The sequence below is a fragment of the Antechinus flavipes genome, chromosome 3 (assembly GCF_016432865.1).
Source record: "Antechinus flavipes isolate AdamAnt ecotype Samford, QLD, Australia chromosome 3, AdamAnt_v2, whole genome shotgun sequence".
Taxonomy (NCBI): Eukaryota; Metazoa; Chordata; class Mammalia; order Dasyuromorphia; family Dasyuridae; genus Antechinus; species Antechinus flavipes.
The window spans coordinates 543370060-543388636 of record NC_067400.1 but is presented as its reverse complement, the minus strand read 5'-3'; the positions used below and the strand labels follow the sequence as shown (position 1 = coordinate 543388636).

The window sequence follows — 18577 nt, the reverse complement described above, 5'->3', positions numbered from 1 at the left end:
TAATTTGCACTCATGTTCTCCTTATTCCAGGGCTGGTGTTCTATCCATTGTGCCACCTAGTTGTCCCCAGGATTTGAACATAAGTCTCCTGAATCTAAGTCCTGTGCCATGCTTCCTCAGCCAGAAGGGGTTTCCCATGCCCAGAAATTCACAGATCCTAAACTATATTCTGTTATATTCCCCGACAGAACTACAGAAGGGGCCTCCTTCTGTAAACTTTTTTTTTAAAGCATATTCTAATAATCTTCTAAATGCAATAGATGCTAGAGAATCTTTTTCTGTCATTGTTATGAGCTGGAATAACTTTAGAAGCCATCTAATCCAACTCTCTCTTTTAATATAAGAGGAGACTGAGTCACAGGGAGAAAGTCACTTGCTCAAAGTCCCATAGATAGTAAATGGCTATATCCAAATAGTCACATTCTCAGTTCCTTCTTTGAAAACAAAAATGGAATTTATTGAGTGTACAAAATTATACATTTGTCATTCTATCAAAGGCAAGTATGCAAATCATTATTCACCAAAGTGGGAAATCTTAAGTTAGATGATTATTTCATATGGGGGAATTAGCCTTAAAACTTACTCCACTTACGAAGGGAAGCCAGATACACATTTATAAGAAAATTCATGGACACATATATGTAAAAAACTGAGGATGACTGTAAAGGCTGCTACTTGCAGAGAAAGTACCTTGAAAATGATAGAACTAAATGCCCAAGACACCTTTTCCAAACTCTCGTTTGACCACTTTTGTTGTAATTAATTGAAACTTCTAGAAAAATCTTCCTAGTCTTCCAGACGTCAAAGAGAAAGGTCTGATTCAAGATCTCCTCTAAGACAAATGCAGAGATAATGAAATGGTTAGTGCCCTCTCAACTCTCTAAGACTGAAGGGAAAACAAAAATTCCCCAATCCTCAATCCTGGGGGGAAGGGGTTCAGGAAACTACTAGTTAATTTGTAGAATGTGATGTTCATATTTTTAGCACTCCTTTCCTTCTTCTTTCTTCACTATTTCTCAATACTATCAGCCTACTGATAAAATTAAGTGGGCAAAAGAGAAATACTAGTTTTGTTATCCATCCCACTGATTTATAATGACTATGATGTCTGTAGAGCATATTAATATCTTTCCTTTTTATGTATTTAAGAATCTCTAAAGAAGGGTTTGTAGTGTTTTCAGAAATAGATCTCCAAGATCCTTTAAAGATCTAGCTGAAAAAATATTCCAGGTTTTGCTGCAGTATTTTTTTAGAAGAAAAAGTGGAAAAAAAACCAAAAAAAAACCCAAATTTTTAAAACAATGCTCACACCAAACAGAAAAAAAACAAACACTGTAACTGCCACCCCTGCCCACCTCATTGTCCTTCCATATATTCAATTTCTGATTCCTAAAGCAGTGTAATATACTTTGTTCTGCACATCCTTGCTCAAAGGCAGCTCTCACTGCTTGTGGAATGATTGCAGGAGAAATGTAGCATTTTTATTTCAGAATTTAACACATCAGCACACTCCACCCAAAACATGAAATTCTCGCACCCCTTCCAAAATATGTGTGTGTGTCTATATGTTACATGCACATATTTTTTCCTCCTTTGAAACGTTGTTCGTTTAAAAGGAATTGTCTCCTTTTAATCTGAGGATGAGGCACTTCATTTCTTTTTCTGAGGCTGTATTGGCAACAGCTGGGCTGCAGTGGTGAGCTCTGATGTCACTCTTTCACTTGTGGTAAACTCTTCAGGCCTATTCATCCTTTCAAAGCTGTAGCATTCAACATTATCTTCAGAGGACACAGTCCTAGTGCTCACCAGGTGGAAGCCCTCTTTTAGCAAAGTATCCACAAGTAGTCCTAGTACATTAGTTCCATTGGCCAGCTTTCGGTTGTCAGGCTTTATAGAAACATACCTAAAGCAGAATAAATGATTAATGTTGTTTTTTAAGTCCTCCCAAAACTATATATACAACTAGCATTACAGGTTTCTACACATTTAACCTTAAAATATGATTTGATATTGACTAAATAATATGTAACTTTTAAATACGATTTTCCAAAGAAGCAAAGCTTTTGAAATAATTTTTTATTTACATAGCCAAAATAAGAGGTAGGGAGAGGTTTACAGTCATTTGGTGAATTCAGGAAAATTCACAAAACCAGACCACATGAGACAGGGAAAATAAAGCCTCTGCCTTACCTAAACCATTCAGATTTGTTCTGTTGACATGGTGAATATATAGTGTGACACAGTAATAAACAGCTATGTGTTTCCTCCTCCTATGTACAACATCAAGAAAATTTTATCTTTATATGTATATCCTCTTTATTATCTTACATCAGATGTACCAACCCCCACTATAAAGGTAATTGGTTTATAACGTTCAAGGAAGCCACTTTGATAGGAAACTAATCTTCACTAGTTTTATTGAAAACCTGAACTTTTTGTAGATCTGTAGAGTAAAAAGACCAACTTTTTTCCAAAACAAGAGTTTAACTAAACATTGTGCTCAATGCTATGCAGCCATTTCTCAAATTTATTAATATCCAAATATCCAAAAAATAAAACAGTATTCTGAAAATTACAAAACACATTTCTCTACCCCAAAAAAGAAAGCTGTATATTAAAAAATGACTGTTACAACTTTGTTTAATGTTAATAAAAGTATTTCTCTCTACCCCCAAAGTAGAAAATATAACCTAGTGCACATTTAAAATATAAAAAACACATTGGGGAAAAAAACACTTTACTAAACATCTGAAAGAACTAGATTCTATATAATATATACAACACAGGATAAACCATTACATAGTATGCATTATCAGGAAAAGTTGAATCAAAAAACAAGTTTCCATGTGAGACCCCCTCCCTACCATTTCCCTAACCCCCAAGTCAGAGGTACAAAGATTCCAAGGCACCATTAGAAAAATAAAGAGGTATAGTCTATGAAAGAAAAACCAAAAAACAATTTGCCATTTTTTTTACATTTAAAATGTTTACACATTTTTTAATTGACCCAGAATTAAAACAAAACAAATTCATGGAACCAGTTGCAATAGTGAATAAATGCTACAGAAGAGAATATCTAAAATCTGTGAAATTAGGTTGGACTTAATCAAATGAGTTGTAGCTGCAAGGAAACAGCAAATCCAAATATTTCTGTTGCTGATGAAAGTATTCATGCTTTTAAGAGCTTAATCTAATACATGATTTGGATATGATTATTGATCACTGGAATAATGGATGCTATTTTATACATCTAGATTATATGCTAGCTAGGCTGATGGCTACCCAACACAATGAGTTTTCTTTCAGTGCTTCTCTTTTAAAGCCAGAAAAGTCAGTCCAAAACTGACCCTTTTCTTCCCTGCCCTTTATCAGGCATCTTGATTCAGGGTGACAAAGGAAAGACCCAGGCCCATAAGAATTTCTTCTCTAACCTACAGAAAGTACAGTTTAAGAATAGATTCTCGAGCATGTCATTTATTTCATTCTAGCATCAAAGATCGTTTAATCAGATTATCTGCCTTCTCTGAACGTAGCACTCATTTGTAGATCAAAAAACACTTATATGGTATGAAAGGCTCATACATTTTTTTACTAGGAGGAACCTCTGAAAGACCAATATTTTCATTTTACAGCTAAGGAAATTGAGGTCCAGAGTCATTAAGTGACTGGTCTCTTACTACCAATCTTGCAGTCTTTTCATTTCTACCATCTTGCCTTCTACTTTATTTAGAACAGGATAACAAATACTACTAAAAAGAACTTATATCACTCAAGCTAAGAAGAAATTCATAAACTTAATCAAAACTTTTAATCAGCAGATGGTGATTTAACTATTAAAATAACAAGATTTTAAAATATTGATGATATTCTCACACTAAGATTTTAAAATAAGTATGGTCCTAAAAAATATAACCAAAGTATGTCATTTAGCAATGCCTTATCATCCCTGGTTCCTATCAGCTTTTCAAAGCTTTTATTTTATTCCAAACTGTGTTGTGCATATATGTACCCAAAACCTATAGTTTGTAAAAATTCTTTTATCCTCCTGGAATATTTCTGTTAACATATTCTTTAACTTTATCCTCATTTCTTTAATTTTTGAAAAACATTCCAAATAGCTATTAATTCTTTACTAAAGTAAAAAAAAGCTTAACATATCCCTTTCTCATCTATTTATTAGCCATCCACTCACAATTAAGACAATATCACCAATTTATATGCTAAGTATGGGTTTCCTTGATAGTAACTTTTAAAGTTTAGGATAATACTCCACAACAACTAGTGTCTTTTTATTCACACATTTTAAACTTAACCAAACTTGGTCAGTTTCCCCAAAAGAAATGCCATCTTACACATTCAGTAATATAAGGGAATGAAAAGTACTAGAAATTTTAGGTAAGCTTTATAACCAAATTAAACATTAATGTAGTTACAAAAAAAAAAAACAAACCTTCCATGTAGCAACTTATTGGAAGTCAGCTTTAGGATCCTGTCAAGAACTAGGTATTAAAAAAGCATTGTAATAAAACCACCTTTAATACAAAGACATACTTCTTGGGTGACTAAGAAGCAAAATGCCAAAGATGAAATATGGGAAAATGGCCAGTGGGATAAAAACATCTTCCCTTGAAAATATTCAAAAAAAAAAAAAAGAAAAAAGAAAGAAAGAAAAAGAGAAACCTCTTAAGATGAAAATAAACCATAAAGTGATGTCAAATTAAAATAATTTCTATAAAGAAAGTAAAAATTTTTCAATGAATAAAAGTCAATTTCATTGGCAATGAAACAACTAATCTTTTAAAAAAATCCTTTGTTTCACACCCCACTATAGATTCAAAGCACCATTTTGAAGAACAAAAATTGTCTAGAAAATAATTATCTTAGGCATCAGAAATTTTGTTTTTATAAAAACATCAAAGATTTGGACAAAAGGAAGGGAGGGGAAGAAGCAAGGAGCCATATTGAAACAGAACAGTATACCTGGCTTCGCCCTGGTTACTAGTAGAATTATCAGAGCCACACTGGAAAACCAGATCGTGGTATGAAGGTCTTTGTGGTGGGACTGGAAGTAAAGTCGTCTGAGTAGGGAAAGAGCTACTGCTCCAGCTCTGGGTAGAGGACTGTTCTATAAACACTGTAATCCTTCCAGTTAACATCTCAACTGTGCTGCTACAGGAGCCAAAGACCCGGAAAAAGGCTCGAGTGTCCTGACATGTAAAACGTACCTCTAAAATTTCTGGCTTAGGCTTTAGCAGTTCTTGGTCAAGAAGCTCAACCAGAGGATCAAGTTCATAGAAATTAGCCTCCCTTCGGAGCCTTGGGTAATCTGAAAAGTCAGTGGGTAAGGAAAGCAATCGAGTTCTCAAGAAATCCAGGATATAACTGAACAGCAAACCATCTCTGTCCACAAAAATTTGGCCGTTTACCAACTTGAATTCTTGGTCCCGACCATCTAATATTCGTGCCAGCCGAGACATGGGGAACTGTCGTATGGTAGAAAGCCGTGTTGTGAATGTCTTTCCTCCCACATTCAAAGTGACCAGTTCCTGACCACTCATTCTCCTTACGCTTCCAACCACAGGCTGAAAAGCATGAACTTGACTTTCTAAACTAAAAAACAAATCTATAATCAGAGATGTTGGTTGTATCTAAGTGAGAGAGGGGGGAAAGCAATAGAAACAAGATTGGATTCCCAGGTAACAGTAGTAAAGTAAATACTGTATCCAGCAGCTTTGTTTGCAGGGTCGGGTTGCTTGGAAACTGCCAGTATAGGAAATGAAAGGTGGAACGGCTGAGTACTTTTGGAATGCTGTCAAGATAGGTACTTTAGAAAAGAAATTTCAACCTGAAATAACCCTTTGTCCTTTATTTTAAAATTATCTTCAAAGCAATATGCAATATTAAAAATATGACTTCAGGAAATGATTTGTTTCAAAGAATTAACAATCCTAATATAAAATTCTAAACCACTTTTGTAAAAGATAAATTCAAATTTCTGGGTATAAAGAAATATTCTCATAAATGCAATGGAGAATAATAAAGATAAAGGTGTAAGAAGTCTATGTAATTGTTTGTAAGCCATTCAGTATAAAATGCCCCAATGCCTTCTCATTAAAGCCACAGTGTTAGAACATGATATTTAGGTGTATTGCAGCCAATACTTTATCCATATTTTAATTCTCCAAACTTTAAGCTATGTCTAAATAAAAGTCTGCAATTCTACCAGCTTCTTAATTTGACTTCCCTTTCTTCTCTTACTCTCCTGTCCAGAATCACAAAATTTTAGATTTGAAAAATCCTTCAAGAACAACAAAGCTATTCCCTTAAGTATAAGGATTCACTTAGTAGTTCAGCTGTTTTGATATTTTAGATCCAATTAGAACACAGAAATGAGAGAGTTAGAGAGTTCTTCCTACCATATGTTAGAGCTATTTCTTACTTTCGTCTGCACCTGTAGAGTTCTGATCCAAGGGAAACAAGTAAAACAATTTCCCATATTTAACTACAGAAACCTGCAACTTTTTATAAGCACTGTGGGTCATTGCAAAGGTAAAAAGGCTATTTTTTAAAAATAATCTAAAATTAATATATCAAAACCCTAATATTTTCAAGTATATTTCTAAACCATATGGCCCCTGATATTTAGAGATCATTAAGAATAGAGCAGAATACCTCAAGGATAACATTATTAAGGTGGGGGAGGGGGGAAGGGAAGTAAGCTGAAAATATTACTATATCTCATCCAAAAAATGTAACCCAATTATTTTAGTTAACAAAAAGATTCAACATTGGACCATCACTAGATTTTTTTTTTTAAAGGAAAATCAACTGAGTTTAGCTTTTCTAAATGTCTTATTCTGGAGATATCAATAGAAAAAAATATCACTTTCCAAGCACAATCTCTACTATATGATTGTGAAATAATTTATACTAATGTAGTGCAATTTGTACAAAGTGTTATACATCACATTTTTTTCCATTGTGTTTTCCATTTTTGTCACAGCCTAAACAAAAACCAAGTTGGGAGAGGGAGAAGCTTGCTTAAAAAAACACTGAGGAAAAATGATACTTCAAGATTCCATCATGTTTCACTTTTACCCTTTCTTAACTTGAACAGTATACACATGCACAGAATATTGGTTCCATGGGAATGCTTCTGTACAAAGATATCTCTACCAGAAGCTATCCAACCAAGCCACTCACTAGTTTAAAGAATGTATTCTTAGCAAGTATGTTTTTTAATCTGTTTTTCACAGGTTTATAGGTTAGTTCTGTCAGCTAGGTACAAAAGACAGAAATAGGATTGTGTACTTGCAACAGATTTTTATAATAGCTTATATTTGCAAACAAATTCTGCCATACCATTCAGCAATACCAAAGTGTAATTCTTGAACCTTTCACTGAAAACAAAAACCCCATCCACCACCTGTTCCCAATACAAAATTGCTTGATCTGCAATTTCTGCTGATTCTGTTAGATAACAGGAACTGAAGCTGGAAAGATGTGCTTTCCAAACTGAGAAATCATCAAATAAGGTCCCATCCAGGGACATTGTAGGAGTGAAGTAAACAAGAAGGCCAACAAGACAGAGCACCACACATATCTGATAAAAGCTCCAAGGAATCTTGCTGGTGAATGGGATATTTTCTTGAGGCAATGACATTTTGTCCACATCTACTAGTTTTATTCTCTCCCACTGACTAGTATCAAAGTTCTTAAATATAGGATTAACAGGCAAATTAGAGGAAGGTAAAGGGGTCTCTTTGATGACTTTGATTTTTTCCCTAAATTCCTGCATCTGCTGTAGGAATACAACGGGTTCTGATACATCCTTGAAGGCTTCTGCAATGTTAAAAGCCATCCGTTGCTCTTGCAAGATTGTATTGAGCTTATTGATCTCTGGGTCATAGGTCTGCATGACTGCTAACTTCATGGTCTCAAAGTCAGACAGGATCTCATTCTTCTTCTGCTCTAAAGTGTGCTGCAGTTTCTCAAAGAACTCCTTCACCTTATCTGAATCCTTAGTCAAAAGTTGAAGAGATTTTCTCTTGCTTGACTCTAAGGTATCCAGACGAGAAAGAGCATCTCCCCTACGCCAGGTCTCAAAACCTTGGAACAATGACTCAAAGGCACTCCTTTCCTGAGCATAGGCATCTTCAATAGAGCAGAAGACATGCTTGGTATGGCTACCACGAGTGGCACAAATCCCACAGATCAGTTGCATGTCTGTCAAGCAGAAGATGTTGAGGGGCTGTCCTACATGACCCTTACAAACAGGCATTTTGGGAGAGACTTTGATCTTGTTGTATTTTTCCACGATTCCCTTCAGGGAGTAATTGACCTGCAGGCTATTGACTCCAGTAGCTGAAGTTTCCTTCCGGCAAGTGGGGCACTTGAAAGGGGACTGTCTCCACAGCATATTACGAACATTGCCCTCCAAGATACCTTCCAGGCATTTTTTGCAGAAATTGTGAGAGCAGGGCAAAACCCGGGGATCATCAAACAAGCTGCAACAAATAGGGCATGTGAGGTCTTCCTCCAGCAGCTCCATCATATCCTGTCAAAGAGAGGGAAAAAACACTTTAGTGATTCTACTTAATTAGTGGTCTTCACTAGAGGTGAATAATAATAATAGAAGATTCATGTACTCATTAATCTAAAAAATGAAATAATGGTCTGAATGACACTTGTATATTCCTTCATACAAACTACTAAGTCTTTGAAAACTCTTGGGTGAAAATCGTCATGATTCAGTATTGCCATGTCTCAAAGTTTCTCTTTTCTGTCCCATCCCATGCTTTTGATTATACTACTGATCCAGATTCTGCATACCAGAATAAAAGGCTAGAACAGCAATGAGCAATCAAGAGAGCACGATATTAGTCTTCCTCCCATTAGTCTTCCATCAAACCCACTGGTAGGCAAACCTATATAGGCATCCCACTGGGACTGTTAACCACCTCTTGTTAAAAGGCCCAGTTCACAAGGCCTCTCTGTGGGCTCCCCAACAGAAGTGTTGGCTGAGGCTGACTAAGAACTAGGAGACAATTGCAAAGTTAAGCTTGTGGCACCCAATTGATTGTTTTAAAACAGGGAGCTGACCACTAGCTGTCAGGAACAAAGCTATTCAGTGTTCGAATAGAACAAGCTCTTTACTCTGAGCCCAAAGAACAAAACTGAACTGTAGACTCTTATAAAAAAGCACTGTAAGGCTACTTTAGAAATAAGGAGTACAGTAATACAAATTCAGGCCAGGCCTTCACAACATCTTGTTTTCTTAGGTGGTTACAAAAAAAAAAGAATAATCATCTTTAGGAATTATAGTTAAAACTGACACTGATAAATGGCAAATTACTTAACCTTACTTAAAGATTATTTCTATTTGCTGCTTCTTTATTAGACTTACTTGGGCTTTTAAAAATTTCTATCTCCCCTCCATCACCCAGTCACAAAGTAAATTTTCAAGATTTCCTTATCTTTCCTTATTGTGAGAACAACACATTTCAAATTCTGCCACTTGCTCAAAAGATTTGTGAACAGTCTGTATTAAATTAATAAATTATCATTTTAAACAAATAAATTTTCTAAATTCAGTAGGCTTCAGAAATAAGAACCAAAGCAAATATCAATTAAATCCAGCAATCTATTGGCCCTTTTTAAAAAGCTATGGAAGTAAAGAAAGGAAAGTACGGGAAAAAACAAATATTTTTACATGAAATCATTTGAAGACAGTTACAATTAAATTTGTATCACAAAAAACAAAGTAACAAAGTAAAAGTTGAAAACAAAATGAGTGTGTCAACTAATTCAAAGATAAAAAAAAAATAGATAACTGTAAAAGGTAGAGACTTGCAGACCTTTTTTATAACTTATAAAATTCAATATAGATCATGAAGAAAAGATTGATTCTTCCATTTCACCACCCTATACTGCCAAAAACTCTGATCAACTGATTTAAAAATATATTAGGCCACCATATAGAGAAGTGGGCTTTAACTGGAAAAGAAAAGCATCCTGTACAGAATTGTGAGCATGTAGCTTAGGAAGGACAATGGTCAACATGTTCTCTAGAAAGGGAGCAAAGCAGCTCTGAGATATCATAGCTCTCTTCTAACCAAGTGGGTAAAGATTAGGTAGGACCCAAGCTTTGTCTTTCCCCCATATTTCTCCCAACCACTACAGGCCCTGTTATTTATCCACTGTTCTGGCACAGTCTGGCTTCTGTTCCTTTACTGTGATAAGACAGCCTCCAAACATGGCACTAAAATAGATGGCTATATTGGTGTGAGGAATAACAGAATGAGAACTGTCATAGATGAAAAAGAATCTTTCTTTGTTCATCATTCCCACTAGCCAGGCCACTATTTCCTGAGGGTTATACATTAAATGAGGTATGCAGAATAAAAGGACTCTGCCAAAGAATTGGAAGGAGAGTTATTCCTAGTAGACAAGTAAGATAGAAAGATAATAAGTTACAATGTAAACAAAGAAAACTGAAAAAAATTTGGTGTTTACTAGTGAGAAAGCCACCAGAAAGAGAAATTTAAGAATGAGAAACAAGTTAAGAAGCTCTAATAAATCCATAGCTTTACAATTACTACAGGGAAAATAATTTAATCCCATTCAGTACATATATGTAAATGTAATATTTAACCTTTTACATATTTACATTTAACATTTACATATGTAATATTTAACCTTACTCGTTAATTTCTTAACCTTCTTTGTATCAGTACTTCAGAAAGCTAGTGCCTATTACCTTCCTTTAAAAATTTTTCACCTCACCCTGAAATCAGGAAGACCTGAGTTCAAATCTAGTCTCAAAACACTTAACTTCCTAGCTGTGTGGCCCTGGGCAAGTCACTTAACCCAATTGCCTTGGCAAAAAAAAGAAAAAAGAAAAAAACAATTTAATCTCAGTTCCTTGATAGTATTATTCTCAAGTAAAAATTTGTTAGCACTCAAGAAGTGTTTATGTAATAAATAAGTACCTTTTATACTGAATGGGATTATAGATGCATTATAATTCCCATAAAAAGAAATAATTTTTTTTTTTTTTTTTGGACTTGAAAACATCATGAATGAAAATGAGAAGTAACACCCTCATAGAGGGCAGTGGGGGAGGGGAGGAATAGAGAGAGTTGGGAGAGGCCATGAAGGAGAAGTAAATTCTGGCATTGGACTGGGCCCCACTAGGACAGTAATTTTTTAAAAAATTTCCCTATTTTATTGGTGATTTTTAAAAATTAATTTAACTAATAATAGAAATACGCATGTATCTAGTTAAAATTGTTCATACATTATAAAACCAGCTGATTTTTCTCCTTCTCTAGAGAAAAGATTAGACTTCATATCACATAAAAACATGTGATACCATAAGCAGAATGACAGCATTTAAAAATCACATATCATGATAATTTTCTCCTTCTATGATAATTTTCTCCTTCTGTCATTAGGAAAATAAAAAAGGCAGCTAGGTGGCACACTAGATAGAGTTCTGGACTAGGAATAGGAAGACCCGAGTTCAAATTCTACCTCAGATACTTAACTAGCCATGTTACCCAGCAAGTCATTTAATGTCTCTTGATCTCAGTTTCCTCATCTGTAAAATAGGCGGGATCATCTTGCTCCCTGGGTTTTTGTGATAAAATGAGAAACTATTTCAATGTGTTTTACACATCATTAAAGAGCTATAACCTCTAGATATTATTACTGTGGTTGTTAAAAGGACAAATTCAATATTTCATCCTTATCAGGTATTTAGTAAATGCTCATTAGACAAAAAGGCATAAAGAGCCGTTTTTTCTTTAAAGAGGATTAAAAATGCAATCAAATAGATTCCTTGCTTAGATTCATTTTGCAAATATTTCTAGGCCATTATGAAATTCTGTATTTCAAGTGTCTATTCCATTACTCAAAGGATCTTAAACTATTTCTCCAACATTTTTCAAACAATCCAGTACCAAGGATTATAATCTCTATTTTGCAGATGAGGAAACGGAAGTATTCTAATTTTTAAAACATTTATTGATGTCTTTTGGTTTTTATACCATGTTCCCTTCCAAACCTATGCCTTCCCTCTCCTCTACTCAGAAAGTCAACTCTTAGGAATTAAAAAGACAGAAAAAGTAAATCAGCACAACCAACCAATATATTAATCATGTAATGATTATGTAAATGTCATAAAATCTTCTACATCCAAAGTCCCTTACCTCTACAATAAAGGTGGGGAAGTCTTAAACCTCTGGGGTCAAGTGGTTATTATAATTATAGTGTTCAATTTTTGTTCTATTCTTTCCATTTAGAATGTTGTCATTATTAACATTGTCCTAATTTTGCCAAATTCTTTCCTCTACATGAGTTCTTATAATCTTTCCTGTTTCTCTGAAATCTTCATTAATTATTATTGTTTATATTCCATTACATTCATGTGCTTTCATTTGTTTAGCCATTCATCAACTAATGGGCATCAACTTTGTCTATAATTCATTACTATCAGAAAAGGTGCTACTAGAAACACATGAGCCTTTTTATTTTTGTCCTTCCTGAAATAGGTACCTCACAAGGCAATCTTTGAATCAAAAGATATGACCATTTACATAATGTTTTAGTGTAATTCTAAATTTCTACCTCTCTTTTTATGTAAAGCTATTCTAGACACACTAATCAATCTTATCTGGAAACACAATCATCTTACCCTACTTTAGGATTAGATCTATTATAATGATTATTTAAAACATTTTAGGTTAACAGCTAACAATAATTTGCTTACTTTTAAAAGGGCTTGTATATTGCCAGACACCATGCTAAGTGTGTTATGATTACCATCTCATTTCATCCTCACAACAATTCTATGAGGTGGATGCTATTATCTCCATTTTACAGATGAGGAAAGTGAAGCAAGCAGAGATTAAGTGAGTTGCCAACATCATGGCTCATAAACTCTGAGGTCATATTTGAATTCAAGTCTTCCTGCCTCCAAACTAGTCCTCTATCCCCTTCACCATCTAGTTGCTATGCTATAGCCCCATGCCCTCACATAGCCTTTTATTTTGGGAAGGTAGGGCCTCCTACCTCCCCAACTACCTTCAAGAATATTACTAGTTCAGACAAAATCAGGATTTTGGCTTGCTTTTGATTAAAGATCCCCTGGAGAAAAGAGTAATATATTTGTTGAATGTCTGATGAAATTGAGAAGGAAGGTTCAAATACAAACAAAAACTGAAGAGTGAATTATCAAGTGTCAGAGGAGGTCATACCTCAATGTTCACTTCATTAAAAGGAATTTAGAAAAGGATATTAGAGTTCAGCTGGTTTTTAAATATCCAGGGCAAATAATTGCTAAAAAATTTGCAAGTATCCGTGTTTGATAGAAGCTCACTTCATTTTTTAATCTGGTATAGTTTTAGAGTGAAATGATGGAAAATAAAATAGAACCCAAACTTTGGTATAGGGAACTTCCAATGAAAAAAAATTCTTCTGCTTCTGTACTTTATCATCTTCTCTGCAATTAATAATCATTGATAGGTAACTAAGCACTAAGAGATTAAGTGGTTTGACCCAGCCACCAACCAGGATGTCAGAGATAGGATACTGCCTCTCCTAAAATGAATACTAGTTAATACTAACAATACATTTCTGGCATAATTCAGATACAGAGGGCTGAAGAAAAGGTAATATGGAAGGATCACCTGCTCTGAAATTCCACAGATACAATATGGCTAGGCTGGAGGATTCTGGATGTATTTTACAAGAGACTGAGGACTTTGATTCAAATCTAACTCTAGCACTTAATCCCTCAATACTCTTAGCAAGTCATAACTACTCCATAAAATAGGGAGCCTTCCAATTCTAAAACTTTGATCCTACTTCAAATAATATACATTATTAGTTACTTTACAAAGTAATCAGTTTAACACCCAATTACCACCTCTGCATTCACAATGTGAATATTAATATCTAAGATAACTAAAAAGATATCTCTAAACAGGATTAGTTTAGTGAGGTAATTAAGAATATAGTCAGTAATTGGTAAGCTTGGAGAGGAAAAATTATTTTGGAGGTATTTAAAAATAACAAAAATTAATTTATGCTGACTATGTAAACACTCAACTGATAGGTCTCATCCAAGAGGATTTGCCCTTCTGCTCCTCCCCTTTCTTCTCTTTATCACTTTTTATCCCTGTATTCTCTTTTTTTCCTCTTATTTGTCTTTATATCTCTTTTCTGGCCATGTCCTGGCAATCCTATTATCTCACACCCCTCAGGGCAGCTTCATTTACTTTTTTTTTTTTTAACTTTCTCCTATTTCTGCCCTTTCTCTACTTTGCTTGTTGATCTTTCTTTCCTTCTTTTATTTCTTTTCTTTTCCTTTTCCAGTGTAACTTGATAAAACTCATTCAGAATGTTATCTTATGAATATGGAAAAGGAGGCTCAGGGTAAAGTCAGAGTAAGGGAATCAAATGTATCAGATGTCTCTATTTCAATAATTTACATAGTTATGAAATTGGGGGGAAAGAGGGAATGATTTTGCCTTTCTGTCAAGAAGTGTAAAGTCTGAAGAAATAATCAAGTCTATGAAAAACCCACATAGACAAAATGGTAGAGAATAATAAGGATATTTTCAGTTCTCTTCCTCCACATATACACACACTTATCACTAACCACTACATCTTTATCCTAATCTGCTCATAGAGAATATCTATTTAAAGTTTTAGCTTGTTTATTATAGGAGCTCAGGTTAAAATTATGGGTTTACATTAAGGTTTTATGAATAGTGTTCTATGTTTTCCAGGTACTTTTCCCTCCCAATTAAAGTTTAAATGGATTAAGATGAAATAGGCAATTTCCCAAGACTATATATAACTTTTCTGGTAAAAGAGGAACCCACGTAACTATGGTCTTATTTTGCATTTTAAGCAAGCATTCATTTATTCTTTTCATAAACATATATTAAAGACTATGTGTAACATAGAGTGATACATGCCAGGAAAGAGATATAAAGACAAATAAGAAACAGTCCCTTGCGGTAAGATTACAATTTGCTAAGAAAAGATAAGACAAGAACACAAATAAAATACAAATAAATTACCAAGTACATAAGATGGTTGAATATTATGAATTCAAATGTGGAGCAGATAGTTCTCAAAAAATACTTATAATTAAAAGTATTTTTACAGTTGATTAATAGCTTCCTTTGTTACCATCTTGCTCCTACTGTAAATAAATGCTTAATAAATATTTTATGAAAGAAGTATTAACCACCAAAACTATGGCTAACATTTGAGATGGCTGTGAGATGATAAGCAAATGTGTTTAAGATGTTTGTAAAATACCAGACAGTATATGGGGACAGCATTATGGTGTAATGACAAGATAGCATTGCCATGAGTAGATTTATTTTTGTCTCAACTCTATTGCCAGATGACATTGGAAGTCACTTAATCTTCTGTAGCCTCAATTAAATCATCCTTCAAATGCAATGGTAATAACAGCCTCATATCTATGAAAAAAGCGCTTCATAAATCCTTAAGCATTTCTAAATGAATTTTATTCAAAGACACATAAATTTATATAGACATATGTATATACACAAACAAAGGCGGAGGGTAATACAATGGAGGATAGGGGAAGGAGAGAAGCCACTATTGGTAAAGTGCTGCAAAATTCGAGCAAGGAGAGTAATAAATTATTCCAGTTTGAGGGTAAGCTAATATTATTGTGATAGCTACAGAACGAGAATGAGTGGAGAAAAGAAATAAGGTAAATCTGGAAGATGGAGAAAGTTAAAAAAAAAAAAAAAAGCCAATTTTATTTTACAGACACTGCAGTAAAGAAGGTTTTTAAAAATCTACTGGACAAGAAAGCCCAGACAAGCTATCAAGAAAATCTTATCAGGACAGAACTCAAAAAGTACCAAATTTGTAGTAAGAGATCCAGATTCACATCTCAGCTTTCTATATAATCTTGAGCAGTTAATTAACTTACCTGTGCCTCAGTTTCCTCATCTGTAAAATGAAGGGGTTGAGTTAGATGGCCTTTAAACTTTTTAAAATCTATAATCCCGGTTACAATTAGCCAAAGGCTTCCTCTGCTTCCAAACTGCAACAAATACAATCACTCCACTGTTCAAATCATAAAACCCGAAAAAACCTGGATTTAAGCAAAAAAAACCTTGAATTCAGCAAGAATCTAGGCTGAAAAGGGTATATAGCCAAAAATGGGAGGAAATAAAATGGGCCTTGACTATGGAGAAAGTATAGTTTTGTTTTAGTCCCTTCTGCTTAAAGGTTTTCAAAGCCGGCACACAAACTCTGAGCAGCCTGGTTTTATTCCCCCGCTGCCACTCAACTATCCGCACGAGGGGTTTCCTGCGAGGAAGGGACGCCTAGGCCCCTTCGTAAGTCCCCGGTGGCTTTTCAGTCTACTCCATAAAGAAAGCCCGGCTTGGAGCGTGGACAGAGGCAAAGCCGGACGCCGGACTTTATGCCCCTTTTACCAGCTGTCCAGCTCTTCCTTCGGTAACCTACCGACTGCCCCATGCCCTGGCCCGACTCGGCCCTGCCCGGCCCTACTCGGACATATGGCAGATCTAGTTTCCGAGCACGGCCGAGATCCAGTCCAAGCTAGAATTTGGGGCAAAAAGAAACGTTTCTGTAGTCTGAGCACGCTGCTCATCTCCTAACCTCACGGATTCGGCCAAAGACCCCTTCCTTTCTTCTCCCCCGGCCCCACAGGCACGCGGGGCAGTGCGCGGACTAGCCCACGCCCAGACCTTCTCCCCAGACCGATAGACCGACCTGCAGCTGCTCGTGAGGTGCGTGCGCCTGCGGCAGCAGAAGCAGCAGCAGCAGCCGAGGCTCGAGCTACCCAAGTGGCGCAGCTGCGCTTTCCAGGCGTGAGGCTGCTTCGGTCACAAAATGGACTCGCGGGGAGGTTGGCCCGGTGGCCGGCCGGCTGGCCCGCCCTCCGACCTCCCTCCTCCGATCCTGCAGCCGCTGAAGCCGCAGCAGAGGTTCCTCGCCTTTGTTCCGCCTCCCTCGCCCGTCCCGAAGGTGGGAGGGCCGCGGGGGGCAGGGGGAGGTGGCTTTCTCGGGCCTCCCCCTCCCCAACTCCCTCCCTCCTTCCTTCCCCACGCCGTCCCCGAGTCGGTCCGGGAGCTCAGCCTGCCTTCGTGCAGTGCTGGGAGTCGGGAGGTACCTGAGGCCTCCTGGGCGGGGCTACTCCTGGGGCCTTCTGAGCGGGAAGAAACACCCAGAAAGCCGAGGCCCGGCATGAAGAGGCGGCGCTTGGAGATCGCTCTATGAAGAGGAAAAGAAGAGTCTCCCAGTCAAATCGGTGGGCTTCGAGACGGTTGGGTTTGGATTGTTGTACTTTTTTTTTTGTTCGTTTTATTTTTAGGAACAAAAAAAAAAGCCCAACCCTTCACACCGCTTCACCTGCATCTCTCAAGGAGTGCCTGCCCGGGACCGGAGAGCAGGGAGGAGGCGCCGCCGTCACTCCTGCAGGATCCTCCCATAGGAGGAGAAGGAACAAGGGGCGAGACCGAAGTCCCTTAACTCTTCCAAAGGAGAGAGGTCCGCCGTGGGCTAACGTGAGGCTAACATTAACTAGGGTTAAAACCTCTTACTCTCGGGGGCTGAATTTGGCCCGAGTAGGAGGAATATTAAAATTCTTTCTTGATAATGAACTGATATTCTTGAAAGGGGAAGAAAAGGACAGAGGGAGCAAGAAATTAGCTATATAAACCCCAGCCTTACCATTCGTAAAACATCCTACTTGGATCCTCTTGATTCTGGCATCTGACCTCCAAGACAGGAACTATTAATTCAAAAACCAGTTAAGACTCATTGCAGGCTGTCATGAGTTTATGTGTCAGGGTGGTGGCAGTGTCAGAAAGAAGGGGATGTGGTCTATAGGTATTATAAAGATAAATGGATAAATCTCAAAAGGTTGGCTATGAGGCGTGAGACATGGTGAGTTGAGAATGACATCCAAATTGTAAATGTGACACATTGGAAGGAGATTTAGGGGAAAGCATAATGAGTTGAGTTTGGGCATGTTGAATTTAAGATGTCTACTGAACATCTCATATGGAGATATTGAATTGGAAATTCAAAATTGGAGGACAGCAAAGAAGTTAAATCAGGATAGATAGGTCTGAGTCACCATTATTGTTGTTTAGTCAAGCCCAACTCTTCATCACCCCATATGGGAAGTTCTTGGCAAAGATACTGGAGTGGTTTGCCATTTCCTTCTCCAGCTCATTTTCTAGGTGAGGAAACTGCCGAACAGGGGTAAATGACTTGGCCAGAGTCACACGGGTACTAAGAGTTTGAGACCACATTTGAACTCAGGAAGATGAATTTTCCTGACTTCAGGCCTGGATAGAGTACCACAGTACTCTGATCAATTCTCTTATCTCCTAGCCACCTAGATGCCCCATCATCATAGAGGTGGTAATAGGAGCTGATGACTGTCAAGTGAAGCAATATAGAGGGAAAAGAGAATTGAGGATAGCACCCAGTAGTTTGAAGTGAATTCCTCCCAACCTATAGTGAAACAGTCTGATCTGGA

At 36.6% G+C, this 18577-nt stretch overlaps 2 protein-coding genes across 3 annotated transcripts; both read right to left on the bottom strand.

Moving 5' to 3' along the window:
• Nucleotides 1-432: 432 nt before the first annotated feature.
• Nucleotides 433-7295, bottom strand: KCNRG (potassium channel regulator). The gene is made up of 2 exons (XM_051987368.1): nt 4981-7295; nt 433-1903 (listed from the first exon to the last, which is right to left on the bottom strand). Exons 1-2 carry the CDS (start codon nt 5556-5558, stop codon nt 1651-1653), a joined length of 831 nt encoding a protein of 276 aa, XP_051843328.1. The 5' UTR covers nt 5559-7295; the 3' UTR covers nt 433-1650.
• An 8-nt stretch (nt 7296-7303) lies between these two features.
• Nucleotides 7304-17422, bottom strand: TRIM13 (tripartite motif containing 13). Of its 2 annotated transcripts, none has more exons than XM_051987366.1 (2): nt 17201-17422; nt 7304-8557 (listed from the first exon to the last, which is right to left on the bottom strand). In XM_051987366.1, the coding sequence occupies exon 2, from the start codon at nt 8552-8554 to the stop codon at nt 7325-7327; it is 1230 nt and encodes a 409-aa protein (XP_051843326.1). In that variant the 5' UTR covers nt 8555-8557; nt 17201-17422; the 3' UTR covers nt 7304-7324. The 2 variants fall into 2 exon arrangements, with proteins under 2 accessions (XP_051843326.1, XP_051843325.1); XM_051987365.1 differs by lacking the exon at nt 17201-17422 and adding an exon at nt 16801-17179.
• Between the last annotated feature and the right edge of the window lie 1155 nt (nt 17423-18577).